The sequence below is a fragment of the Balaenoptera acutorostrata genome, chromosome 12 (assembly GCF_949987535.1).
Source record: "Balaenoptera acutorostrata chromosome 12, mBalAcu1.1, whole genome shotgun sequence".
NCBI classification, from domain to species: domain Eukaryota; kingdom Metazoa; phylum Chordata; class Mammalia; order Artiodactyla; family Balaenopteridae; genus Balaenoptera; species Balaenoptera acutorostrata.
Window position 1 is genome coordinate 20,445,713 of NC_080075.1, and position 25,047 is coordinate 20,470,759.

Sequence of the window (25,047 nt, forward strand, 5' to 3'; positions counted from 1 at the left end):
AAAGAAGATTTCCAAACTGGTATTCCACAAGTTGAATAACACCTGCAGTGTCACTTGCTTATGAATAGAATAGGATTCTTAAAAATTAGAATTTGAAAGCCTTTAATCAAACCATGTACTTTGCAGATAGCACAGGCCATATACTCCCTATCACCCAGCTGCTTCCCACATCACAGCACCTTACCATACTGCAAAGGCCTCTGATTGTACATCAGCTGTATTCTAATCTTTCTCTCTGAGGATTTGCATATACTGTCACCACTATAACTACCAAGCACATTCCAGGGATTCCCCGATCTTTAGATCCAGATATAACCTCTGTCCACATCTTTAACTGCTTACTCTTATTTTTTATTTATTTATTTGGCTGCACCTCACAGCTTGTGGCATCTTAGTTCCCCAACCAGGGATTGAACCCAGGCCCTCGGCAGTGAGAGCTCGGAGTCCTAACCACTGGACCACCAGTGGTTAACTGCTTACTCTTAGCTCTATATGTTAGAGTTTTCTTTCACATCTTATTCTTCCTTTCCTCCCATCTACCCTAAATCAATCCATTCACTGAAATCATCTTAAATTGTTTCTTGGAAAAAGCACCATTTAAAAGATTGTCAATCCCATTGCAAAACTATTTTTGTACTTGTCCTGTCCTGTCCATCTCTCATGTTAATATAGTCAGCCTCACACAATATCTCACTTGGGCAGATATGGGAAGCTCCCAGCTTCTCTTCTTGTTTTCAGTATCCTTTTCCCTGCCCTTCGTGTTCAAGACCATCATCAGGATTATATTCCTTGTACCCACATTTTGGAAATCATAAGCCAGGTTGAAAGTCTTCCCAATCTGGCTCTGAGCTAACACTCCAGTCTCATCTCTCCTCAATCCCCTCTCTTTTATTCCTGTGCTCCAGACACCATAAGCATCTCAGAAGCCCCTGTAGTTTTTTCACAGACTTTGCCTACTGACTGGAGTGGCCACCCTCTGTCTATCTGGTCAACCCCTCCTCCTTTTCTCTCACCTCCTCTGACTGTCCTTGCTCAATTAGCTAGAGAAATCTCTCCAATCCCAGTTCTTGCTTACATCTCTGCCATAGCATGAATCATACTCTCTTGTTACCCGTCACCTCCAATCCAGATCTAAGAATACTCAAGGCAGGGACATTTTATCTAACTTTATCTCATCAGCTAAACCTCCATTTGACTTAAACTAACGAAAACAAATAAGATCAGCAACAGACATTTATGCTAAATTAATAAAAGGTATTCTCAAGGCACGTGTGAGAGATTAAGAAGTGGTTCCAGAGAATGGGAGATGATTGAATAAAGACATAAATGCACCCAACTGGTTAATTTACTACAGAAGGCTCACTGCTCATGGATGGTGGGGGATTTCCTACACAAACTAGATCTGTGAAATGAAGCCACATATAAATTGCATTAATGTGTGCAACTTCAACTCCAAAAGTTTGCACCTTCCTGGGTTAATAATTTGTGCCTATATGTCAATGTAATATAAAGGCTTTTTATATTTAGCTCAGATTCCCCAGGCTATTGATTAGGCAAAAATTCAAACCAGTTAATAAAGTCAATTCAACAAGAATCTCTACAAAGCCAGCACTGTGCCAGACTGCACTAAGAGGAAAGGGGGCACATTTATCACTGTAATGTGGCAATTCCGATGCTCTTTGTATATGGTTTCTCATATATGATAGTCTTCCACACCTTTAGAGGTAGATATTAGAGGGTCCTAAAAGCAGGAAAATAAAAAGTCTTTCCTTAGGGAGTTTCATTTTACCTGCAAAGACAAAATTAGCAACATCTGGAAAACAAGATAATTAAATGTCAAGATGTATCAGAGACAGAACTTACTACAGAATCAAATTGGTTCCATTATTTGTGGCTAGGATGAGGAGGTGAGACTTGCTAATACCAAGCAGAAGAACTGTAGTTGTCTGGCTATCCCCACAAATTCTTGGGGCCTGACAGAAAACTGATTCTTGCACCAGCATCCTGTTACAGTGTTTGAGATCTAAACCTGAGAATCACTTCTTGGTATGGTGAGAGCCAAGTTAAAGTCAAATATACCTATGGGTTTACAGTTAAATAAATGTTTCCTGAGCTGTTTTGGCACATTGGTTTGATGTTAACAGATGTCCCAAATAAGTGGGTGAAACCATGAAAAACAAGATTTCTCGTGATTGAGATAGTGTATTGTGAATAGCAAAGAACAGAGTCTAGTGCGTTTCACAAATATATTTAAACATTCTTACCTCCACAGAGTATTTTAAGTAACAAGGCATTAAACTATTTTCATACATTAACACCTTTGTGAAAATAATTTGGCTGGACAGCCACTTAATAAGATGTGGCAATGAAATGCTTGCGAGCTCCCAGAAGGAACACTGAAGACCCCAAAGCCCAAGCCTCCACCTGCCTCTTCAGGAAGGAGGGAGGAAATGGGAATGGGAAGGAAGGATGGTTCCAAGGCACCAAGAACAGATTCCGACAGGGATCTCAGTCGGTGCCCCAGCCAGATGAAGGAAAGGGAACCAAAAGATGTTTCTATCTGTGGTGTAGTGGAGTTTCTCAAGGAGAAGAAGAAAGCAGCAAAAGAGATATTGAGGGTGAAATATGTACAACCTTTCAGGAGGATAATCTGGCCTTATGTATTGAAAGTCTTTTAAAACTCCCCACTCTTTGAATACCAATACTACTTCTGGAATTAAAATTTAAAGACACAGTTGCCTAAATGTGCAAGGGTATATGTCCTAGTCTGTTCAGGCTGTTACAACAAACTACCATAGACTTGGTGGTTAAACAACAAACATTTCTTTCTCACAGTTCTGCAGGCTTGGAAGTCCAATATCAAGGAACCTACAGATTCAGTATCTGGTGAGAGCCTGCCTCCTAGTTCATGGACATCCGTATTCTCACTGTGTCCTCACATGACAGAAAGGGCCTGAGAACTCTCTGGGTCTCTTTTATAAGAGCACAAATCTCATTCATGAGGGCTCCACTCTAGTGACCTAATAACCTCTGGCAGGGCCCACCTCCAAATACCATCACATTGGGGATTAGGTTTCAATATATGAATTCTGGGGGGCACAAACATCCAGTCTATAGTAGTATATGTATGAGGAAGTTTGTCCCAGTCATTTCATAAGAGCTAAAAACCAGAAACAACTTAATTGGTAAAAAAGGGAGATGGGTAAAATAAATAGAATGGTCTGTAGCCATTGAAGATGATCCTATCAATTTGTATTCTGGACATGGGAATATATAAACAATGAAAAAAAATAGTTACAAAGTAATATGTATAATGTTATTGTATTTTTAGAAAATATAAATATATGTGAAATAGTAAAATTCTAAAAGAATATGTACCCAAAACTTAATAGTCTATCTCCAGGTGGTTGAATTTTAGGTGACAATCTTCATTTAAATTTTTTTTCGTGTTTTTTTCCCCCATTTTTCATTTTTCTATAATAAAAAGGTAGCACTTAGACATCCATGAGAAATACATACAGATTGACAGTGATAAGAAAACTGAGGTGTAATATAAGCCAGGAACTGCCTAAGGCTAGCATGTACAAGGGCTCTCTATACTTACTGCCTTACCAACAGTAAAACCAAATTTTATTAATAGCCCTATGAAGTGCTAAGTACTGAGATAGACACAGACTTTGCATTCTATGTGTTTGAAATCTAATAGGACAGAGAACAAGATTCAGAAGACGTGAGGTTTTTGTCCAAATTCTAGCACCCATCTTGGGCAATCACTTAACATTTCTGGCCCTTCAATTCCTGAACTATAAACTAGGAAATTAATGATACTTGAGTGACTTTTTCAGGATAGAATTTGTGAGTGCTCCAATAGAATGCTTCTTAAAATTTAATTTTAACCTGGAGCTGATGGTAAAATGCAGATTTGATTCAATGGGTCTAGGAAGACACCTAAACTTCTGCCTTTCTAACACGCTCCAGGCCTGCTAGTCCTATGCTTACACTTTCAAGTTGCAAAATTCTAATATACATGATATCATTGAATTTTCCCCAAGAATCCTTTAAGATAGCCATCCTTGGTCCTATTTCACTGATAATGGAGTGACCTGTGTAGGATCAAACTGAGAGAAAATGGCAAAGCAAGGAACCCCAGTTGAAGTCTTTTTATTCCTAATATCCAAGATGTTAAGGTCCCATTCAGTTCTAAAATACTATAATTAGAAATGGCTGCTACACTCCTATCAAGTGAACCGCATCAGGAGCAGTATTGGTAAAGGTAAGCTGCTAATATAGTTCAGAAGAATGAGAGATCACTTTACATGGGAATCAATTAAGAAGTCATAGAAGGGAACTTCCCTGGCACTCCAGTGGTTAAGACCCTGTGCTTCCACTGCAGGGGGCGTGGGTTCGATCCCTGGTCAGAGAACTAGGATCCTACATGCCGCGTGGCATGGGCAAGAAAAAAAAAAATGTCAGAGAGGAAATTTGATATCATCAGCTTTAAAGGAAGGCTAGAATGAAGGCAAGCAAAGATGGAGAGAGTATAAACAGCAGTTAGGTATAATATGGCAAGAGCAGAGCACATGGCAGTGCAGAGGAAGCTTGTAGAGAGGGGCCCAGGACAGCAGAACAGGTCTCAGGAGTTAACCCAGGTATTTATTACAAAAGTCAAAGATAACCTTAAGGTGTTCAGTCTTCTTAGAGGCTAGAAGAATACAGCAAACTAACATTTTCAATATAGCATTGGTAGCCCTTTTTAAAAAAAATTTACAGTTCATTTAATGGCAAATGGTAATCATCAAATTAACAACGGTTATCTTCAAAACTTATTACACTAGCTGTGCTGTCATTTCTCAAGCTTGGTCACATACCTAAAGTCACACACACTTTCCACATAAGATGCATCATACAAAGCAGACTTGGTTTATCACCAGTATTTATAAAACCAGGCCTAGGGAAAGAACTAGGTCTGGGGACCAATGCATGGTCTTACTATAGCAAATGTTTGGAAACCCTGTACCAACTTCCTTCCTCTCCCAACACAGATTCCATTTGTCCCTGTATATCTTCTTCCCCCGGAGAACTAGGGAATTAATCCACTCATCATGATATATGCATTTCAGTTCCCCATCGTAGGTTATGCCTTCACGATGCCCATCTCTCCAGTCAGTGAGCCTTGAGTCCTTAAACTACTTCATACACTTTACTTCCTTCAATGAAGCTTTTTAGCATTGGTCCCATTTGACCTGTCAGCTCTTCACATTTGTATGTTCTAGAGATATTTACTCTCAAGCACTGGGCCATATATAATTATTATCGGCTAAGTCTCTCAGTGTCTACTGCTCTTCCCTACATAAAGCTCCAGGAGGAAAACACTAAGTCATTGCATTTCTTTGGTTTACTCCCATGACTTAATATCAATGCAAGATGTTAGGTATTGCCTTAGTGCTATCCATATTACTACCTTGTTTTAAGAGGAGGATAAAGTTTGATAAGAAAAAATGACCTTTTCTAATGTGTTCCTCCTAAGTAGATCTCCTGAGAGAAACCTTACAGCCCTCACCCTTTGGCCCCATATACATCTTCAGAGGCGCTCTGCAAAAGGCCAGTTATATGCTGTGTGCCCACAGGAACAACAGAGTTAATTCTCTCCTTTTGAAATTGTGACTCCCACCCTCCTCCCCTACATCTAAATGTTTCATTTTAAAGAAAAGCCAGTGCTCACTGATACTGAAAATTAAAGACAACCACATAAAGACCAAGGTCCAGGCTGGAGCAAGCAATGACAGAACATTAAAATCACCATTTGAATTTCTCTTTCCTTGAACACTGCCAAAGATTACTATTGGAAGGCCAATCCTCATAATGCATGCTCATTTCAGACTTTTGTCACTTGCACCTCTAGGTTCACAAACTATTTTGAGTCAAATAAATGAATTGGAGGTGGCCTTCAGTTGAGATGAAATGGGAGAGATACAACATTTCAAAAAAAAAAAAAAAACTGTATGTGACCAGCCCCTACCACCCCATCACAACATAAAGTACCAAGAAGAAACAAGGAGGGTTTATTATGCAAAGGTTAATGTATCAGTATAAGGTTTAGGAGAGGAGGAATAAATTACCCCTCCCTCGTCCAAACTATACTTCTGGACTCTCCAGCTGCATCGAGCTTGTTCTTCCACCTCCTCTTAGTTCCAGATTGTGTTTTGGCAATCAGATCCATACTTCATGTACCCCTGAGTTCCTTCCCATTTGCTGAATCCACATTTTCAAGATTTTTATCCTTTCTTACCCCACTCCCCAATCACATGTTGGCCTAGTAGCTTGAGGTGCCTTTCTTGCTCAACTACTATGACAGTTCAGCAAGACATGCTAAATATCTTTCCCCATACAAACACGGAAAATAACAAGGGTGTTTTTAAGTGTGTAAAGTATCTCTCATCAGCATCCAATGCTGAAGGAGAAGACATTTACCAACAGAAAACTGTGCTTAGCCCAGAAAAAGAGATTGCTCATGTATATACACAATCATCACATTATAACCTGATGCATTAGATGTTCTCACAAGAGAGGTAAAGAGTTATGAGAGATCAAACATGAGGAAAGAAAGAACTTTATGTGAGCTCTTTCCTTTTTTTTTTACTTTTTAGTGTATTGGACCCTAAGAGGCATGAAATTAAAACTCATGAAAACCAGCTATATCAGCTTGCTTTGGTGACTCAAAAGTTGTCGTTTCTCGACTCAACTTTGCTGAAACACTTGATTCATGTTGTTCTTATTTAACCTAATTTGCATTGATTTAATCAGGGCTGGTGTGCTTTAAATACATAATAAATTGGGATTCTGCAACTTAGATGACTTAGAATAGCTAAATTTCAATAAAGCTCATTTCAATCTGTTAATGTATACGGTTCTGCCAAGGGGTTTAAAACCGTAGAAAAGATGCAATCTTGCCACATTAGAAGTGGGAAAGATTTAAAGATACCATCCAGATGAAATGATTTGCAGGATAATAATGTGAAAAGCAATATATATATATATATGTACATATGTATTTTTTAATTACAGCCTAGACATATCTTCTACGTTTTGAGTATCATACTTAGAAGAAAACTCACTTATAAATGCAGTGAATTTAATTTTATTTTCCTTCCTTCTTGCCAAGACTCAACTCTTTTCTGCCTCTCTGTACCAGCTCTACAAATCAAGTGACATCCAAAGTGGGACCTCTTCTTGCCATTTGGCAGGCTCTAGCACCACTTTGCAAGCTGCCTGCATTAGGAGAATTTTCTTCCTAGCAGCCATGGGGATTGGGTGGCTTGTACTCACAATACTTGCTGAATGGTTGGCCAATGTTTACCCCTGTCTGCCCCAGCTCCCCAACCCTTTAGAGTTTATGGCTCAATCAACCGGCTTGCTGTGAGGAATAATTGTCTTGGCAAGAGGTGAAAACACTTGAAGGTGAAATTGTTTGTCTGTTAAAGTGTTCCGCAGCACCCTGGAGGTGCCAGTGCCCAGTCCAGAGTTAGGCAGGAGGCAAGAGTGATGGAGAGGTGACCATCAAGAATGGGAAAGGAAGACCACCACTTTGGTGCGGGACAGAAAATAACCTATCTGTGCCAGTAACAAGCTGTGAGACCTCGGATAATCACCCGATGTCTCTGTACCTTAGTTTTGTCATGTGCAAAATTCAGATTTTCTAATGTCTTTTTTAGCTCCTAAGACAGCATGTGATGTCTAGGACATTTCAGCTTTGTTTTCCTTCCAACTGAAGGATGCATCTCAGAGATGAATGACCAGGCCAGAGCTCAGAGGAATCCAAAATGGAATGATTCATGCCCCTGTTCATATAACTTTTCCTGAAAAGTACCACTAGTCTTTGGTGACTTTGATTCCACTGGTTAGTAGTGTCTTTAGCTTGAATGTAAGGAGCAACCTAGTTACTTGTCCAAAGCCAGTCCAGTGCCCTGGAGCTTTGATAATCCACCTCATTCTTATCAATGTGAGCACAACTATAGATAATGTCCACTTATTTTCAGTTCCTAAGAGTCAGACATGATGGGAATTAGAAGTGAGGAGCTGGAAATTCACATTTCATTCTCCCTATTACCTCCTTGGGCATATTTGTCAAGAAGGTAGGCTTATCCACTCACTTCCAGCAGGGTTTCTCTGTCTTTTTGTTTTTTTAACAGATGACCAACAGGTCCCTGACAACAGCAATGCAGACCCTCTCCAGACCAGTTGGAACAAGACAGAGCTCAACATAAGAAGCTTAAGGAGCCCATCCATAAATGAGTGTTAATGGAAATAATCAGGCCAAGACCTCTTCATACTCACATGATACAATTTAGTAACAGTCTCAAAGCTTAAGTACGGGTTTATATATAGAAAGGGGTAGGCTTCACGAGGGTTTAAACTACACCTTCCCCTCTCATCCTCTCGCACATTCTCCTGGAGCAGAGTGTACTGCAGGGTTCTGTCATCACCATGAGCAGCACGTCAGGGTCAGCCCTCCTGGTGTCAGACATTAGAATCTTTCTTTAATCCACCCAGGACCCCACAGACATCTATGGAGACTGGTGAAGCCCCGGCGGGATCTCGGGCAAGAGAAACTCCCTGTACACAGACATAGGTTTCTGCCACTCTAGGTCTCCTACCCCCGGGACCAGGGTGGCTTTCCAAATCCGCTGAGTTTGGAAAGCATTCCCCCATCCACCACCTAAAAGGGCTGGCTGACTGCAGAACTCCAGTGCCCGCAAGGGAAAAAAGAAAAATCTCAGCCAAGTCCCCACAATCACTGCTTTCCTCTAGCTTCTCTCAAGTTGCTTTTCTAAAGCAAAGGACCAAATGTTGATTTCTCTACAGATTCCTACGTATCTCTTACACGTAGACAGCTTTAAAGGGGGAGGGGGGAACGTTCCCCAAAGGGAAGGGGAGGGCGGAACAGAATATTTCAGTCTCCCACTTGGAAATATCTTGTCGTTGATGATGCTTTTCCAAACCTCCATCCCCCCTCCTTTTTTTTTTTTTTTTCTTTTTGGAAATATGGACCAAAAAGCTGAAAGTTATTTCCATTTCATCAAAGAACATATATTACTTTAGTGGTTCGGGAGAATGTTGGTTTTCTGCCCACCCCTTTTCAATCTGCCCATGTCTGAGGTGCTCCGGGAAGACGCACAATCGTGAGCAGCTTACGACACTCAGTGAGCAGTAGGTGCCGGTGCAAGCTCGCGCCTCACACTGCCTGGCGGAGGGAAGGAGCCCGGGCGCTGGGCGCCGCTCCCCGCTCCCAGCGCCGCCGCCCGAGCCGCCCGCCGCCCGCACCTCCCCGCCGCCCGCAAAGCATGAGCGAGCCCGCTCTCCGCAGCCGCTCCGGGCGCGAATGGCAGGCGGTCTCCGCGGAGCAAAAGGTGGCGCCGGTCAGTGGTCCTTTCCAATGACGGACATTAACCAGACTGTCAAATCCTGGGGAGTCGCGAGCCCCGAGTTTGGAATTGTTTTTTTTTTTTTTTCCCCACAACGTCACAGTCCGAACTGCAGAGGGAAAGGACAGCGGCAGGAAGGCGAAGCCCCGGCTCCCGCGCGCAGTTGGGAAACTTGCGGGTCCTAGAAGTCGCCTCCCCGCCTCGCCGGCCGCCCTGCAGCCCCGAGCGGAGCAGCAAAGTGAGACATTGTGCGCCTGCCAGATCCGCCGGCCGCGGACCGGGGCTGCCTCGGAAACACAGAGGGGTCTTCTCTCGCCCTGCATATAATTAGCCTGCACACAAAGGGAGCAGCTGAATGGAGGTTGTCACTCTCTGGAAAAGGGTGGGTAAGACACTTTTTAATTAAATTCTTTCCCGAAGATTTTTTTTTTTTCCTCCCTTTTCTTTGCTGCAGCATCTAACATGGACCAAATCACCATCTCTTTGATCTTTACGTGGCTGTGAACTTTCTATGCTGCCCAGCTTTCTGCATGCTTAGAGGTGAACGTGTGGCTTTGGGGAGGGGGGGTCCTGCTTTATTTCAATGCATTTATTTGATTTTTGCCCTTTTCTCCCCCTCCCCCGCTCCCCCTCCCTCGGAATAAAATATGATGTAGATTTCTGACCGAGCGCTTCCAATGGACATTCTCCAGCCTCTCTGGAAAGATTCTCGCTAATGGATTTCCTGCTGCTCGGTCTCTGTCTATACTGGCTGCTGAGGAGGCCCTCGGGGGTGGTCTTGTGTTTGCTGGGGGCCTGCTTTCAGATGCTGCCCGCCGCCCCCAGCGGGTGTCCGCAGCTGTGCCGGTGCGAGGGGCGGCTGCTGTACTGCGAGGCGCTCAACCTCACCGAGGCGCCCCACAACCTGTCCGGCCTGCTGGGCTTGTCCCTGCGCTACAACAGCCTCTCGGAGCTGCGCGCCGGCCAGTTCACGGGGTTAATGCAGCTCACGTGGCTCTATCTGGATCACAATCACATCTGCTCGGTGCAGGGGGACGCCTTTCAGAAACTGCGCCGAGTTAAGGAACTCACACTGAGTTCCAACCAGATCACCCAACTGGCCAACACCACCTTCCGGCCCATGCCCAACCTGCGCAGCGTGGACCTCTCGTACAACAGGCTGCAGGCGCTCGCGCCCGATCTCTTCCACGGGCTGCGGAAGCTCACCACGCTGCACATGCGGGCCAACGCCATCCAGTTCGTGCCCGTGCGCATCTTCCAGGACTGCCGCAGCCTCAAGTTTCTCGACATCGGATACAATCAGCTCAAGAGTCTGGCGCGCAACTCTTTCGCCGGCTTGTTCAAGCTCACCGAGCTGCACCTGGAGCACAACGACTTGGTCAAGGTGAACTTCGCCCACTTCCCGCGCCTCATCTCCCTGCACTCGCTCTGCCTGAGGAGGAACAAGGTGGCCATTGTGGTCAGCTCGCTGGACTGGGTATGGAACCTGGAGAAAATGGACCTGTCGGGCAACGAGATCGAGTACATGGAGCCCCATGTGTTCGAGACCGTGCCACACCTCCAGTCCCTGCAGCTGGACTCCAACCGTCTCACCTACATCGAGCCCCGTATCCTCAACTCCTGGAAGTCGCTGACGAGCGTCACCCTGGCCGGGAACCTCTGGGACTGTGGGCGCAACGTGTGCGCCCTGGCCTCGTGGCTCAGCAACTTCCAGGGGCGCTACGATGGCAACTTGCAGTGCGCCAGCCCGGAGTATGCACAGGGCGAGGACGTCCTGGACGCCGTGTACGCTTTCCACCTGTGCGAGGAGGGGGCCGAGCCCACTAGCGGCCACCTGCTCTCGGCCGTCACCAACCGCAGCGACCTGGGATCCTCCGCCGGCCCGGCCACCACTCTCGCTGACGGCAGGGAGGGGCAGCCCGACAGCACGCCTGAGCTGGCTACCGTGGCCCTCCCCGGCGGCGAACACGCCGAGAACGCTGTGCAGATTCACAAGGTGGTCACCGGCACCATGGCCCTCATTTTCTCCTTCCTCATCGTGGTCCTGGTGCTCTATGTCTCTTGGAAGTGTTTCCCAGCCAGTCTCAGGCAGCTCAGACAGTGCTTTGTGACGCAGCGCAGGAAGCAAAAGCAGAAACAGACCATGCATCAGATGGCTGCCATGTCTGCCCAGGAATACTACGTTGATTACAAACCGAACCACATTGAGGGAGCCCTGGTCATCATCAACGAGTATGGCTCGTGTACCTGCCACCAGCAGCCCGCGAGGGAATGCGAGGTGTGATTGTCCCAGTGGCTCCCAACCCGTGCGCTACCAAATATGCCTGGACAGCCGGGGCCGGCCGGCGAGCACCAGGCTGGGGTCTCCTGTCTGTGCTCTGATATGCTCCTTGACTGAAACTGTAAGGGGATCTCTCCCAGAGACTTGACATTTTAGCTTTATTGTGTCTTAAAAACAAAAACGAGATAAAACACAACAATACCCCACCCCACAACCTTCAGGACAGTCTATCTTAAATTTCATATGAGAACTCCTTCCTCCCTTTGAAGATCTGTCCATATTCAGGAATCTGAGAGTGTAAAAAGGTACCAATCAATCAATCATTGATTTTTTTTTGGTAAACTTAAAATGTTTAAAATAAAATAGCATTTACAGTTTTTACAGACTGGTGTAACCTAAATGAATTGTTACCTGGTTAAGAGAGAAGCAACAGTTAGAATTTCCTTCCCCCCGCCCCCGTGTGTGTGTGTGTGTGTGTGTGTGTGTGTGTGTGTGTGTGTGGAGGGGTGATCTAGTGGCCAGAGGGAAAATCCAGAAATTCAGGAGCAAAGTAGCCAGGCTCATTTTGAAACATTAAGAAGGACAAACAGAGCTTATCAGGTGGAGGTACCCCACATGATTAAGGACTGAAAAAAGCAAGACACTTTATATTATATTTGGGGGTGGGGAGGTGCAGTGCAATCTAGCCACTTTAAAGCAATTGAAAGGCGGACTGAGGACTGAGCATCCTTGCTCAGCCTTTAAGGCAGAGATCATTGCAAATGCTTTTTAAAAGGCAGTGCCAGACAGTTTTTCCTATGAACAGGAAACATTTTTGCACTTAATACAAGCGTCTTTCAAATCGATTCAAAATCTCACCCCCAAATGCCACTGGTTCACTATTCTCCTACGCCTTGGATTCACCAGACTTAGTAGCATTTGTTCCCTTTTCCATACTCTCTCGAGTGAAAGACCCTCAGCTCCTGTGGTCTGACTCAGGGAAATAAGGCGGAATCCAAATGTTCGGTGATGAAAGCTGTGCTTTCTGGAGCATATTGGTAAGACTGCAGCAAGCTGAGGCTCTCAGCAGTGACAGCACACTCCTAGTTGCTGTGGGGAACAGTGGGAAAATCCTACCCTGGGTGCTGCTTGTAGCAGGAGACTTTAGGGGCAGACGGGATACAGAAGTGATGGGGGTGGGGTGGGATGGGGAAGATGAGCTTTTGATCCTATGTTCCAATATTACTGAAATAGGAATAATTTGTTAACCCAGGACAGAAAAGCTGCCTCTCCTCAGATTGCCCTGTTGTGTAATGCCTGCTTTCCTGTGTTGTCTTAGTTTTTTTCTGTGTTGGAGTCAGTGATTTCCCCTTCCCAACCTTCATAGGTTTCCAGGTCCACAGAGATGTGGGTTGTTTATTGAACTAAATTCAAGAGTGGTAGCAGGTGGTGGTGTGGGGAAGGGACAGGGGAGAAGTATGTGTGACGGACGGGAGGGGTCTTTCACTAGCTAGCAATTTAAGCAAATGTGTGATTGAAATAAATTGTCATGAGTGACAGCTGGTGAGCTAATGTTGTCCATGTCCAGAAGTTTGTCTCAAACTCAGGTGCTCACCCCTCTGAATGATCTTACAGACTGGCATCGTTCTTTTTTCCTTTTCTTTTTGGAGAGAGAGAGAAGTCTGAATTGCAGGAAGAGGGATGGGGGGAGAAAACATACACCACCCTCTCCCAAAATGCAAATGCCTCCGGCCACCTACCTAAAAAAGCACAATCAGCTGTTTGAAATGCAGAATGGCATCACCAGGAGGTTTACTTAATCTGAGGGTTGGTAGTAGATTTCTCTTTTACCAATGGAGAACCCAATATGCCTAAAAATACTGCTTCTGAGAGGTTCTTTCAAGAGAAATATTTTGCAAATGTCTCTAAGATGTTAAGCCTTGGTAGAGAGCTTCTTACGCACACACACGCGTGTGGGCATGCACACGCGTGTGCACACACACACACACACACACCCCATAATCTCATTTTCTCTGACCAGGAAACGTCATCTTATTTTGTTTATAATTAAAACATGACTTTATGACACATACCAATGCACGCAACACCCATTTAAACTAGTAATGTTCTAGAAGAGAGACGCTTTGATAACTTTGAGGAGGGGGTTTTGGATTTAGTCTAAGAATGATCATGTGGGAATGCCATTGTAAACAGCATCTCACTTGGAGGGAAGGGGTTGCAGGAACATCTATAATGAAACCTCACTAAAGAGACCTCCTCTAGGAGACAACAGACCTTTTCTGGAAAAAAAAAAAAATCCCCCAGTTGTGCAACTGAAGGATTCAATTCAATCCTTGGATTCCATGGATTTAATATGCTCCTAGGAAGGTTCCTGAAATCCAGTGCCGAAAGCTGCTCTGGCTTGGTGCATTAAGGGTGGTGTTGGTGTGCTTATAGGGAAAGCTTCCAGAAGCAAAGCCTTATTGGCAAACATCAGAAGCACAGATCCACCCTACCCCCTAGAAATATGGATATTGGAAACTGGAGAATTTCTCTCCTACCTCTAAGACTTTTTCCCCCTTCATTCTTCTTTTGTAAATGTGGCCATGAGAAAAAGCTAGAGAGTAATCATGCTTTGTTATATGCTGCTGCCACCCCTACCCACCATATGACTAAACACCACATATGTAGAAGATCTGAAGTCCACGTAAATCTAATGAAATACTATTGTAAACAGGACTCTGTAACCTGAGACCTGGAGAACACATGATGGTCATGAAAACCATGTTCTTAATTTGTTTGTGTGTGTTTGTGTGTGTGTGTGTGTGTTATTGTCTCTGTGTTGTGTGCCTTTATAGACAAGGAAATATGTTTCCTACACAAACAGAGAAATTTAGCTCACATCATTTCATGCTCCTGTGCCTCTTGCTTTGGAGAATGGCAGGGGGTGGGGGAAGGCAAGAATGAGGGAAATTGGTAGATTTAACTAAGGTTTTATGACACTTGAAATCTTTTCTTTCTTAAATTAATTGATCTTTAAGCTTCAAGAAACTTGCTCTGACCCCCTCTAAGGAAACTACTGAGCATTTAAAAGACAATCTGATTTTTAAAGGTGTAGCACCTTTTTTATTGTTGTTCTTCCCACGGAGGGTGCTGATCTCCTTGTCCTGTGCTGTCTGGAAAGAATTTAAGACCTGGGCATTGTCTCTTCCTGGGCATTGTGATGGATTAACACTCCATGTGCAATACCTTCCCAGCTGATTAAAGTTCAGCCCTAGTATAGAGGTTTTTCAAATATTTATATAGAAAAAAAAGTCCTTTCAAATGACAAATGACACTCTCAGACCAGTCTTAGCCCCGATAGTTTTTTTTTTTTTAGGTGGTACCAGAGTGAGCAGGTTGAATGAAACCCATCCTTTGGCCTTCACTCTGAGGAAAAGCAGCCCCTGGGGCTCAGACTCCAGCCCTGATGGTTGAGACCACCACCCAGCCCAGGCTCTCAAGACTGCAAAGTTGCCATCATAACGAAAAGGTTATTCCAGTAAAAGGAAACTTTTAAAGTTCATTTTTAATATTCTCTCAAGCTCTTCAAAGTCTAAGAATGCCTTACCTTTTTTTCCCCTGCCTTCAGGAAGGAGACATTTGGTATGACTTAGCATCAATAACACGTTTATGAGTATGTGTAAGTCATTAGAGGGGCAAACACTACCTGTTATTTCTCTCAAGTTTCCTGAGCAACTGCACACAGATCACTGGAGGGCTTAGGGGCCTCCTGTGTTGCTGGGTTATGTTAATCGACTTGTCAGCAAGTTCGGCACCTATGCTGTCTGGTGCAGCCATGTAGAAGGGAGCACTGGTGGATCACACATCCTGGGATAATGAAAGGCATCAGATACCCTTCTCACAGAGACCATTATCAAGAGGCCAGAATTTATATGCTTTGGACAATGGGTATTATAATGTTTCAGGGTAGTCAAAATAAGCATCAATTATCTCCTCTAGATAGGTGGTTATGTTGGTTGATTTGGGTTTGCCATGGATGGAATGTCAAATAGCAAGGAGTTAATTGGAATATGACTATTAGACAGGCTCCTGAAATATATATTTTGGGAGAAGTTTAGGGATATACACATACATACATATACGTAAATGACATAACATGACACATAATAGTCACACACACATACTACATTGTCATATATGTATGTATATATATATATATATATATATAACCACATGTATAACAACATACACATGATCATATTATATAACTGAACCCTCCAGCATTAATTATCCTCCTGCTTTCTTCTTCCATGATCAAACTTTTACTCACAAAAGGATCTGATAAAATCAATCACAAGGTGTAAAGGACTGAGGTGGCTGATGGTATTTTCAGGCATTAGTTAATGAGTGGTAGAGGCTCTGCAGGCTGGGGATCTTCTGAGCTCCTCATGCCATAGAAGGGTGTATGCCTGCTACCTAGTGGTAAGAGCCAGCAAAGCATTCTTTAGAGAGCATGCACCTAACTCATGAGTTCCACCTCAGGGTTACAAAACATTTCTCCATTAAAAATCGCTCTACTCTGATTTTTTTCCAGGGATCCTGCAGGAAAAATTCTTACTCCTGTGACTGGGCCCCAGCTCCTGGCCTTCCTCAGCTGGACACAGTTTACAGTTTTTAGCTCAAAGCAAAAGCCTGGCTATTACGTCCTTAAGGCTTAGTCAGAGTTGTAAATGAGATGGAGGAAATACATTTATTGAGTGGTTACTTGGTATGAGAGCCTTTATCTAGACCTTATCTTTACATGAGGAACCTGAGGCTTAGAGAGGTTGAGTGTTTTTGTACAGCTAGTAATTGGAAGCACAGGGCATTCAGTCTGGTGTCCTTTTAACTATAACCTGTTTCTAATTTCCTTGAATGGTTGCCTCCTCCACTCCTCTAACCAGCAAAGACCCTAGGACTAGCCTGCACTAAGGGTACATGCTCACCATATTCTTGGTGGATGACATGGGTGCAATGCTTGAATCCAGGAATTTTCATCATGACTTTGTTTGCTCTGGCCTCTTGTAATCGGGTCATGCAGGACTCTGCCAACAGAGGAGACCTCTCACAGGCTTCCAGGAGCACAAAGTTCAGTTAAGCATCCAGCCCAACCACTAACCAGAGGATTTTGGACTCAAAGAGACTAAGGTCTTCCAGTTTTTCATATATTACTGTTGAGGATTTATTTGATGACCCCTCTTGGTCATTAAATGGGCTATGTCTCTATGGTGGTGGGTCTCAACCAGGGGCAAACCTGCCACCCAATCAATGTAATGTCCAGAAACATTTGTGATTTTCATGCTTGGGGGTGGGATGCTACCAGCATCCAGTGAGTAGAGGTCATGGATCCTGCTGAACAACCTACAATGTAAAGGAAGGCCCCCTCAACAAGGAATCATTTACCCTAAAATGTCAAGGGTGCCGAGTTTCAGAAACTCTGCTCCCTGGTATAGAGTAATGAGGCCATTGACACCAACAAGCTGTGTTCCAGCTTTGCTTGGAGTCGTTCACCCAGCTCTGTTGCCTTCTAATCTTCCTCTCTTGCAAGAGAATTGGAAGTCTAAATGAAAACCCCTCAGGTTGGCTGCTAATCAGCGCGAGGACCTGTAGCTAGCACACGCTTCTCAAAGAACATATGGCAAAACTTAAATTAACTGGGACAAAACCTGTCAGAGCCCTCCATTGACCCACTTTTTCTCTGGCAATACCTCATTTAGGAAACAGAAAAAAAAATCGAGTTTACAGTGGATATTTAATTAACAAGAAGGAAAATGAGAAACTTGATATTCCTTTCAGTAGGTGTTCTGATGTCTGGGCTTTTCCCCTTCTCCAACCAAGCCTGGAATGTCTCCAAGGTGGGAATGGGCTTTCATTTTAAAAATCAATGTGCTGGGACTTCCCTGGAGGTCCAGTGGTTAAGACTCCACACTTCCAATGTAGGGGGCGCAGGTTCGATCCCTGGTTGGGGAACTAAGATCCCATATGCCATGTGGTGCAGCCAAAAAATAAAAATAAAAATCAATCTGCTTAGTCTAGTGAGTGGTGGACATATTAATCAGGGCCATGATTTCAGACCTTAGAAGCAGGATGGTCTAGAGATGCGGGCATCGCAAACTGAAGGGCATTTGGGGGCAGGCAGACCACATTGATGAGTGAAGTTTATGGGCCTATGACATTAGGAGAGAACTAGAGAGTTTACTTCAAAAATGCAACTTACTTTTGATTGGTCCTGGTTAATCAACAATTCTGCAGGCTATGTCGAGAGAGTGCTCTGAAAGAACCCTGGTCTTGAAGTCAGCAGAGATGGTCTTTAGACCTGGTGCTGGTACTCACAGGCCTTGGGTCCAACTGGTAATCATCTTAACTGCAGACAGCTTCTCTCTCTTTGCCTTTGGGAGGGTTCATCCAGGTATTCCCTAAGGACCCTTTGGGTTCTGGGCTTCTATTTCATCATTTTCCCCGACAATAAAACAAAAGTGGTTTCAAGCTAGTGCCACTTAACCAGAAAATTAAAATTCCCCTGAATTCCCATTCCCCAGATATTCTGATTCATCAGGCTTGACTGCATGTGAACGTGTAAAGGTAGGTAAAAAATCACAAAGAGACCAGGGCTTCAGAGAGGGATGTGAGTATGCAGGAAAACAGATGAGAAAGCACAGGCAAGTGTGGGTGGAAAATGGGGTTTTTAGAATGTGCAGGAAGATGAAAGGAAACCCTAGAGAGGACACACGTACTCACACTCACCCACACGTTAGATGGGGAGACAGAGGGATCTGTCATGAAGCAGGATCAGTGAAAAGGCTGAAGAAGCCACTGTGGTGGGGGGGCGGGCAGGGAAGAAGTACAGGCAAACATTTGCACAGGACTCCTGAAATAATTTACTAGATCTGAGTAAGCGGCTACAATGAAAACTAGGGGTTCAGAGCCCTTTAGTAAAATGAGAGCAAGGGGGAGGGATGGAGAAAGGGAGAGATGGGAAAAGTAAAAGCCAAGGTTGGAAGGTGGGAGCAAAGGGGAAGAGAGAGGGAAAAAAGACAGAGAGCAAGAGGGGAGAGAGTTTCAAGATTTGTGCACTATATTGATCAAATAATCATTGGAATTAGCTGCGATACACCAACTCTACTCCACAACCCTTTTTAACCATTTCTTTCGTTACTCTGATCTACCAGGTTGGTTATTGGCTTCTTATCAATGTCATGTTGGGAAGCCATTATTCTCCCCGCTTTATGAGAAAAAAAAAAAATTTTCTAGCTGTATCCTTCTTTCTTTTGCTCAGCTAGGAAAATGCTTCTCAACCCTGGCTGCACATTGAAACCACTTGGGAGCTTTAATAAATATTGATGCCTGGGTCCCTCCCACAGAGATGTGGATTTAATTGATCTGGAGTGTGGCTTTGGTGAGGATATGTTTTAAAACTTCCCAGGTGATTGTAAAGTTCAGTCAAAGTTGGGAAACACTGAGCTAGAGGGTCACAAGTATCGCCACATTTTTAGCTCAGCAATCTGTAAGATCCACAAGTCAGACTGCAGCTCTTTAAGAAAGCACGGTGGGCTGGTGGCTGAGCTGGATGGGGGTCAGCGTTAAGTGAGGAGGCCCCAGCCTCACTGACTCCTCCTAGTGGGGCTGATTTTGTGAGAAAGATGTACAAGCATACATGGGCTTGTCATTTGTTTCTGAGTGCTCTACAGTTTACTAAGTATTCTTTATAATTATTTTACTTACTTTAATTCTCCCAACAATCACAAAAGGCAGACACAAACTTGTCCCATCTTTTAGACAAGAAGACTCAGATCAGAAGAGGTTAAGTAGCTTGCCGAAGGTCAAGGTCTAACACCTGGAACTGCTTCTTCTAAATTCTGTGTCCTCCTCCGTCATTTCCCTTTCCTTCTCTGATTGGTTGTGATGAAGCATGGCTGGCCTTGCTCAAAATACAAACCTCAGTAAGTCTTCCAGCAGGAGTCCTGGAGAACACATTGCACTCATGCTCCTATACCTTCTCCCTCACCAGCCAGAGTCTGGCAATGACAAAATTTGGCATCACAGTCTCACTACTGCCCCTTTGGTGCCCCCCTCAAGCCCCCTGCCGAGCCTGACACTCTTCTCATTTCCACAGGAGCCTCCCCGATGCCTCAGAGACTTCCAAATAGATGCCAATGCTTTCCAAATAGCGAACATCAAAATGTTCCCTTTCCATTCAGCCTACTGCCATCAACTGCTTTACCAGCAACTCTTTAAAGAATGTGAAAACTAAATGCTAGTAGAAAATGGATGGATGGATCTTGATACCTATTTTGCCCAGAAATTCTTGCAGTCTTGATACCTATTTTGCCCAGAAATTCTTGCAGTTTAAAAAAGATCTTTTGGGGGAATAACCTAAGGAAATTGTTCTAATGCTAGAATTGCAGGTACTGAGACACCTGGGTGATGTATATTTGGACAGGAGATCCTTCCTTGTTCCTCTCAAATGAAACAACACAGGCAATTGCTCATATGTAAGCCCAGATCTGCCAACAGTTTATGGGACTTAAAATAAAGCCAGGATCAAGATTGAATCTTCCAGCATATTTTATGTCCTTAAACCAATATCCTCTTTAGAAATCATGTATTACTAGATGTTCACCATCAGTGTGTTTATCTTCAATTAAGAGTTCTCAATATTGCAAACTATGTGTGGCAGAGACCTCTATCTCAGAGATATTCTAGGCAGACTTGGATAAAAGTGAGATGGCTCAGTCAGTGGCAAGTGAGAGCTGGATTAGTCTGCCACAGAAAGGTCTGGAAAAGCCAAGCTACACACAATTAATGGAATAATGCAACAATCTGTCTTTGGCTGGCCAAGGCAATCCTGTCATTTGTCCCTCAGCTGTAGGACAACCACACACTCTGTGATTTTGTCTCACTGTCTGCTGCACAGTGATTGCATTTGCTGTGAAATCTATATTCCCCTGCAACTGTGTCTGTGTGTGCGTGCATGGGTTTTATTCTAAAAATAATGGTCCTTCTTGGAATTCAGCCTCACTCTTTTGCTTTCTGTCCAGGTCATTTTAATCTCATTTTCTCTTATTTATCCTTTTTTGCACACTATTTCAAAAATCATAAAGGTGCAAAGAGAAAAGAACAAACATACTGTAAGGAAGAAGAGGAGGAATTGTGTTATCACTGAACTGCAACTAAAGATAACACATCACTCAGGTTTTTTAGTTCTCATTGAATTGGTCAACTCATTCAATCAAAGTGACACAACATTTCTTGTTCAGGGATTAAGTAAATGTTTGTTGAGTGAACAATAGACCAATTTAACTTGAAGGTGAGGCATTAGCAAGAAGACTGCGGTAAGAGTCTAGGTCCACCAGACTCATCATGGGTGTGGGGAGGAGAGGCCTCCACTTCAACCTGATCCATTTACAAAAGGCAAACACCACCACCCCCGCCCTGCAATGAGCATGTTTATCACACAGTGTATTTACAAGGTGCCTGGCAACCTGCTAAATCCTTAACATTTTCTCATTTAAACCCTGAAACAAACCTTTATCCCTCCTTGTCCAGAGGAGTATTAATATTATCATTTTACAGATAGGTAAACTAAGGTTTAGAGAGGTTAAACGACTTGCCCAAGGTCACTTACCTTAGTGGTGAGGGGGGGTCAAACATTGATTCTGGAGACACAGTGCTTGGGTTCACTTCTGGCTGAGTGACTTTGGCAAGTTACTTAACCTTTCTGATACTCAATTCCTTCATCTATAAAATGGAGATAGGGTTATGAATAGAATTAAATAAGTTATTATTGAGAATTAAATGAGATATTCTTTATAAAGTGGGTGGCTGGTACGTGCTAGATAAGTGAGATTTTGGTTTGCTTTAATAAAAGATAATGAAAGATAAATAAAACAAGGTCACACAGCCAGTGGGGGTGCTGAGTCCAACAGGGCTGCAAAGCCATGCTACCCCCATTTTCTTCTGTGATAGGGTACTATCCAAAAATCTGAGATCCTGAAAGCACTGGGTCTGGAAGGAGAAGTTAAGGAGGCAGAGTGTGAAGTCTGAGGGTAGAGAGACACGTTTCTTCCTTTATAGCTTTGCAAGTGGCTCAGGCCTTAGCCTTGATACCCACGTTTGACTTTTTCTGGTTCTTAATTGACTTGGCTTTGCCACTGAGATCAGACAGTCCTGGTGAATGTAGCCCATCACTGGAATATGCGTGTGTGTGTCTGACATCTATGTACCCATGCAGCTGTGGCCCCGCCTTCTACCTTCACACATACCAAAGCCTGGAGGCCAACTCAAGGAAGCATCATTTGTGTGGGTCTTTGGCAATACAGCAAAACTCACTTTCACATCGGAGCTGTTTGCTCTCTGTAGTCAATTCCTGAAAGTGGAAAGAGACTACACAGCTTGCAATTGTTACCTGGCTCCAAAACTTTTATTTAATATTGGCAATATTAAATCATACTGGCCCCCGAGACACTAAGTATACATCTTCAGCTGTAACAGACTTGCTGGTGTTTATTTACAGATGTTTTTTTCTCTGTGTACTAACAGCCGCAGTTTGATGCTGCTCAAGCAAGTGTAACAAAAGGAGAACACGTCTGAGGTGGACAATCTTCTGGGAGAGGAGCTCATGTGTTATGAGGCAGAGTTCAAATTCCAGCTTTGTCACTTGGCTGCTGGCCTTTGGGCAAGTCAGTGCCACCTGCCTGGCTTTTCCTTTCTCATCTGTAATAGTAATTTTGGGCAGTTTTTCTAGTTCTCTGATCTGGTAGACAGGGTGTGGAGGAAAGCAGGGGTGATTTCCAATATATTCTCCACTGCTGTTGCTTATCAATAGGTAAAGTTATGAATTCATTAGACGTGCCCCAAGGGAAGCTTCCACTCCTCCTTAGAGACCTACCCAACACCACAAACAGAGATTATGTTTGGTCAGAGGAAATGCTCTATTTTGCTCCTAGGGAATTAGTTCCTGAAAGGTAAGTCTGTTCCAAGCCCCAGCCTGTTCCTTGTGATTTACTCACAGAATGACTAAAGAATGCTCCGCACCGGCTTTGGACGGGCATATTGGAAAGACTTTGGCCACAATGAAACCCCAACACATGTCTCTATACTACCAGGAAAAGCTGTAACTATTGGGAAATTGAGGACCACTTTCAGTTTAGTGTTTTGTGTCTTTGTTAACTTGTTTTATTGTTTGTTGTTTGCTTTCTCTCTTCCCTCCCTTCATTCCTTTCTTCTTTCCTCCTCCTTCTTTAAAAAAAATTTTTTTTAACGAATTCATAGTTTTGAGCTACAGTATGCATTCTCAACAGGGGTAATACTGAACCCAAGGAGTAAAAATTGGCTCTTAAGGAGTAAAAATTGGCTCTTAAGGGGATGAAAAATATCTTATGAGTTTTATGTATAAAGTACACATATACATATGGTAGACAGTATATAAACAGATACACAATATATCTGTGGTATTAAAATTTCAAAGTGAGGGGACAATTGGGAAAAAAAGGTCCAAAAAAGTCTCTTGGGGGGAGATAATGAAAAAAGAAGTTTAAGAAATGCTGAGATAGATAGTGATTAACATGGGGAAGAGACAAAATCACAAAAAATTAAAGCATCATGGCAGGTCACCAATTGAGATTTTGAGAAGGTCAAAGGAGGTCTGGGTTTTTCGATAGTGAAACCTGGAATTCAGAGGTTATTTGAACAGCCAAAGTTTCATTTGGGGAATTTGGTCTTATCAGTCCCTCCTACACTCAGCATCTCCCAGAGCTGTTTTTACTTGGAAGTTTCATGATGTGTTAGAAAAAAACTGTTGGGATGGAATTAATAAACTGAGCCCTGGTCCTGGCTCTGTCACTTACTGACTTAGATATATCACCTCCTCTGTGGACTTCAATTCCCTTGTGTATAAAATTCAGAAACTAATCTCTGCTCAGCCTGTCTCACAAGGATCTGGTAAGGATCAAAGGAGAGAATGTAAGTGACAACTTTAGGAGCTACGTAGTATCATGCGAAGGCTTACAGCAGTGGACGGAGGAGGGTGGTGACATATGAGTGGCCACCCACAGTGTGACTTTAGAGGGCCACATGCTTCAAACTCTCCTCCACAGGGAGTGGAATTCCTGCTATTAGTCACTGCTCTGAATTAAGTCCCTCATGAATCCTCTCTCGAGAGAGAGCATATGTAACAGGGAAGCAACAACTAGACTGTTTGCTTCTTAAGGGAAGCGCTCCTTTCACTTGACTTTGCCCCTCAACGTGGAGCAGAGTCTGACCCGCTTGAGTCTAATGGCCTTTGGGCAGGTCATCATTTGAGCTTTAAGAACTGTGGCCTTCACATCTCTAAAATGGACACACTAATGGCTGCCTTGCAGGTTCTTGGGAAGATTATCAGGGATCACGTATACTGAGTCAACCACAGTGCTAGCTGACAGTTAAGTTCTCAAGTAATAGTAGTTCCCACCCTGTGTCACCAATGTATAGTTACACGTTGTATTTATACAAATAGACTAGAGGAGCATTGAAAGGCATTAGGAACAATTGGTTTCTAGAAATGGATTCTAAGAAGTAGCTGTAAGAGGTTAATTTAAAGAGAACATTAAATATTAGTAATATAAAAACTATCTCCATGGAGGGAAAAGTTGGGGTTTAGCAACTAAAGTAAGTGGGAAGAAAGAGAACACCATCTCTATTAGGCAAAGCCAGCTGGAATACTTAGTTAAGGAGGTTACCAAGCTCCCATCACACAGGTGCTTCAAGACTTGCCACAGGTGATTGCCTTTATTTTTCTCCCAATATAACGATTCTTTCCAGTTCTGTTAACAGATCCAGTCTCCAGTCCTCTTTCTCTGTGCACACCTCTCCCCAGACCTGCTAGATCTCCTAAGAATTTAAATTGAGATTTCAGGAAGAAGGGGGAACAGAAGTCCACCCTGGTTCAATTATAATCACTTATTGCATCATATCACCGCCATCAAACTCAAAAGTGCATGTGCTGCTGTTCTGAGTGTTCATGCACAGGCTCTGGCTGTGGTCCTGTATCTGTCGGCCAGTGAGACTCAGCATCCCTGGGTACCACAGCCAAGCAGCCTTGAACTGCAGCAAAATCCAGCAACAGATTCAGCAGCCTGCAGCCTGCTGGGTTCCACTGGTTTACCCGGGGCTACCAACCCCAAAGTACTGGGATGAAAGCAGATGGGGAAGAGGGAGAGGGTCTGTTTGTGTTTTGATTTTTTACCAGGCTCAGCTCTTCGGGAAAAAGAAAAGAAGAATCGTGCTCTGAGCTGGTGTCCTGCCAAGCTTCCTACCCTCCCTTGCTAGTCCAAGCACTCCACCGTC

The 25,047-nt window shown here is 43.7% G+C and overlaps 2 protein-coding genes and 1 non-coding gene across 6 annotated transcripts in view; 1 reads left to right on the top strand and 2 right to left on the bottom strand.

Moving 5' to 3' along the window:
- The window catches only part of CTNNA2 (catenin alpha 2), a 1,204,911-nt gene that overhangs the window by 351,901 nt on the left and 827,963 nt on the right, over positions 1–25,047 (bottom strand). The gene's annotated exons all lie outside the window — the stretch shown is intronic.
- On the bottom strand, positions 4,920–5,019 carry LOC114239238 (small nucleolar RNA SNORA72). The gene has a single exon (XR_003624419.2). It is a non-coding gene; the product is annotated as a small nucleolar RNA SNORA72 (small nucleolar RNA).
- LRRTM1 (leucine rich repeat transmembrane neuronal 1) lies at positions 10,138–11,706 on the top strand. Its single transcript, XM_007193014.3, has one exon. The coding sequence runs from the start codon at positions 10,138–10,140 to the stop codon at positions 11,704–11,706; it is 1,569 nt and encodes a 522-aa protein (XP_007193076.1).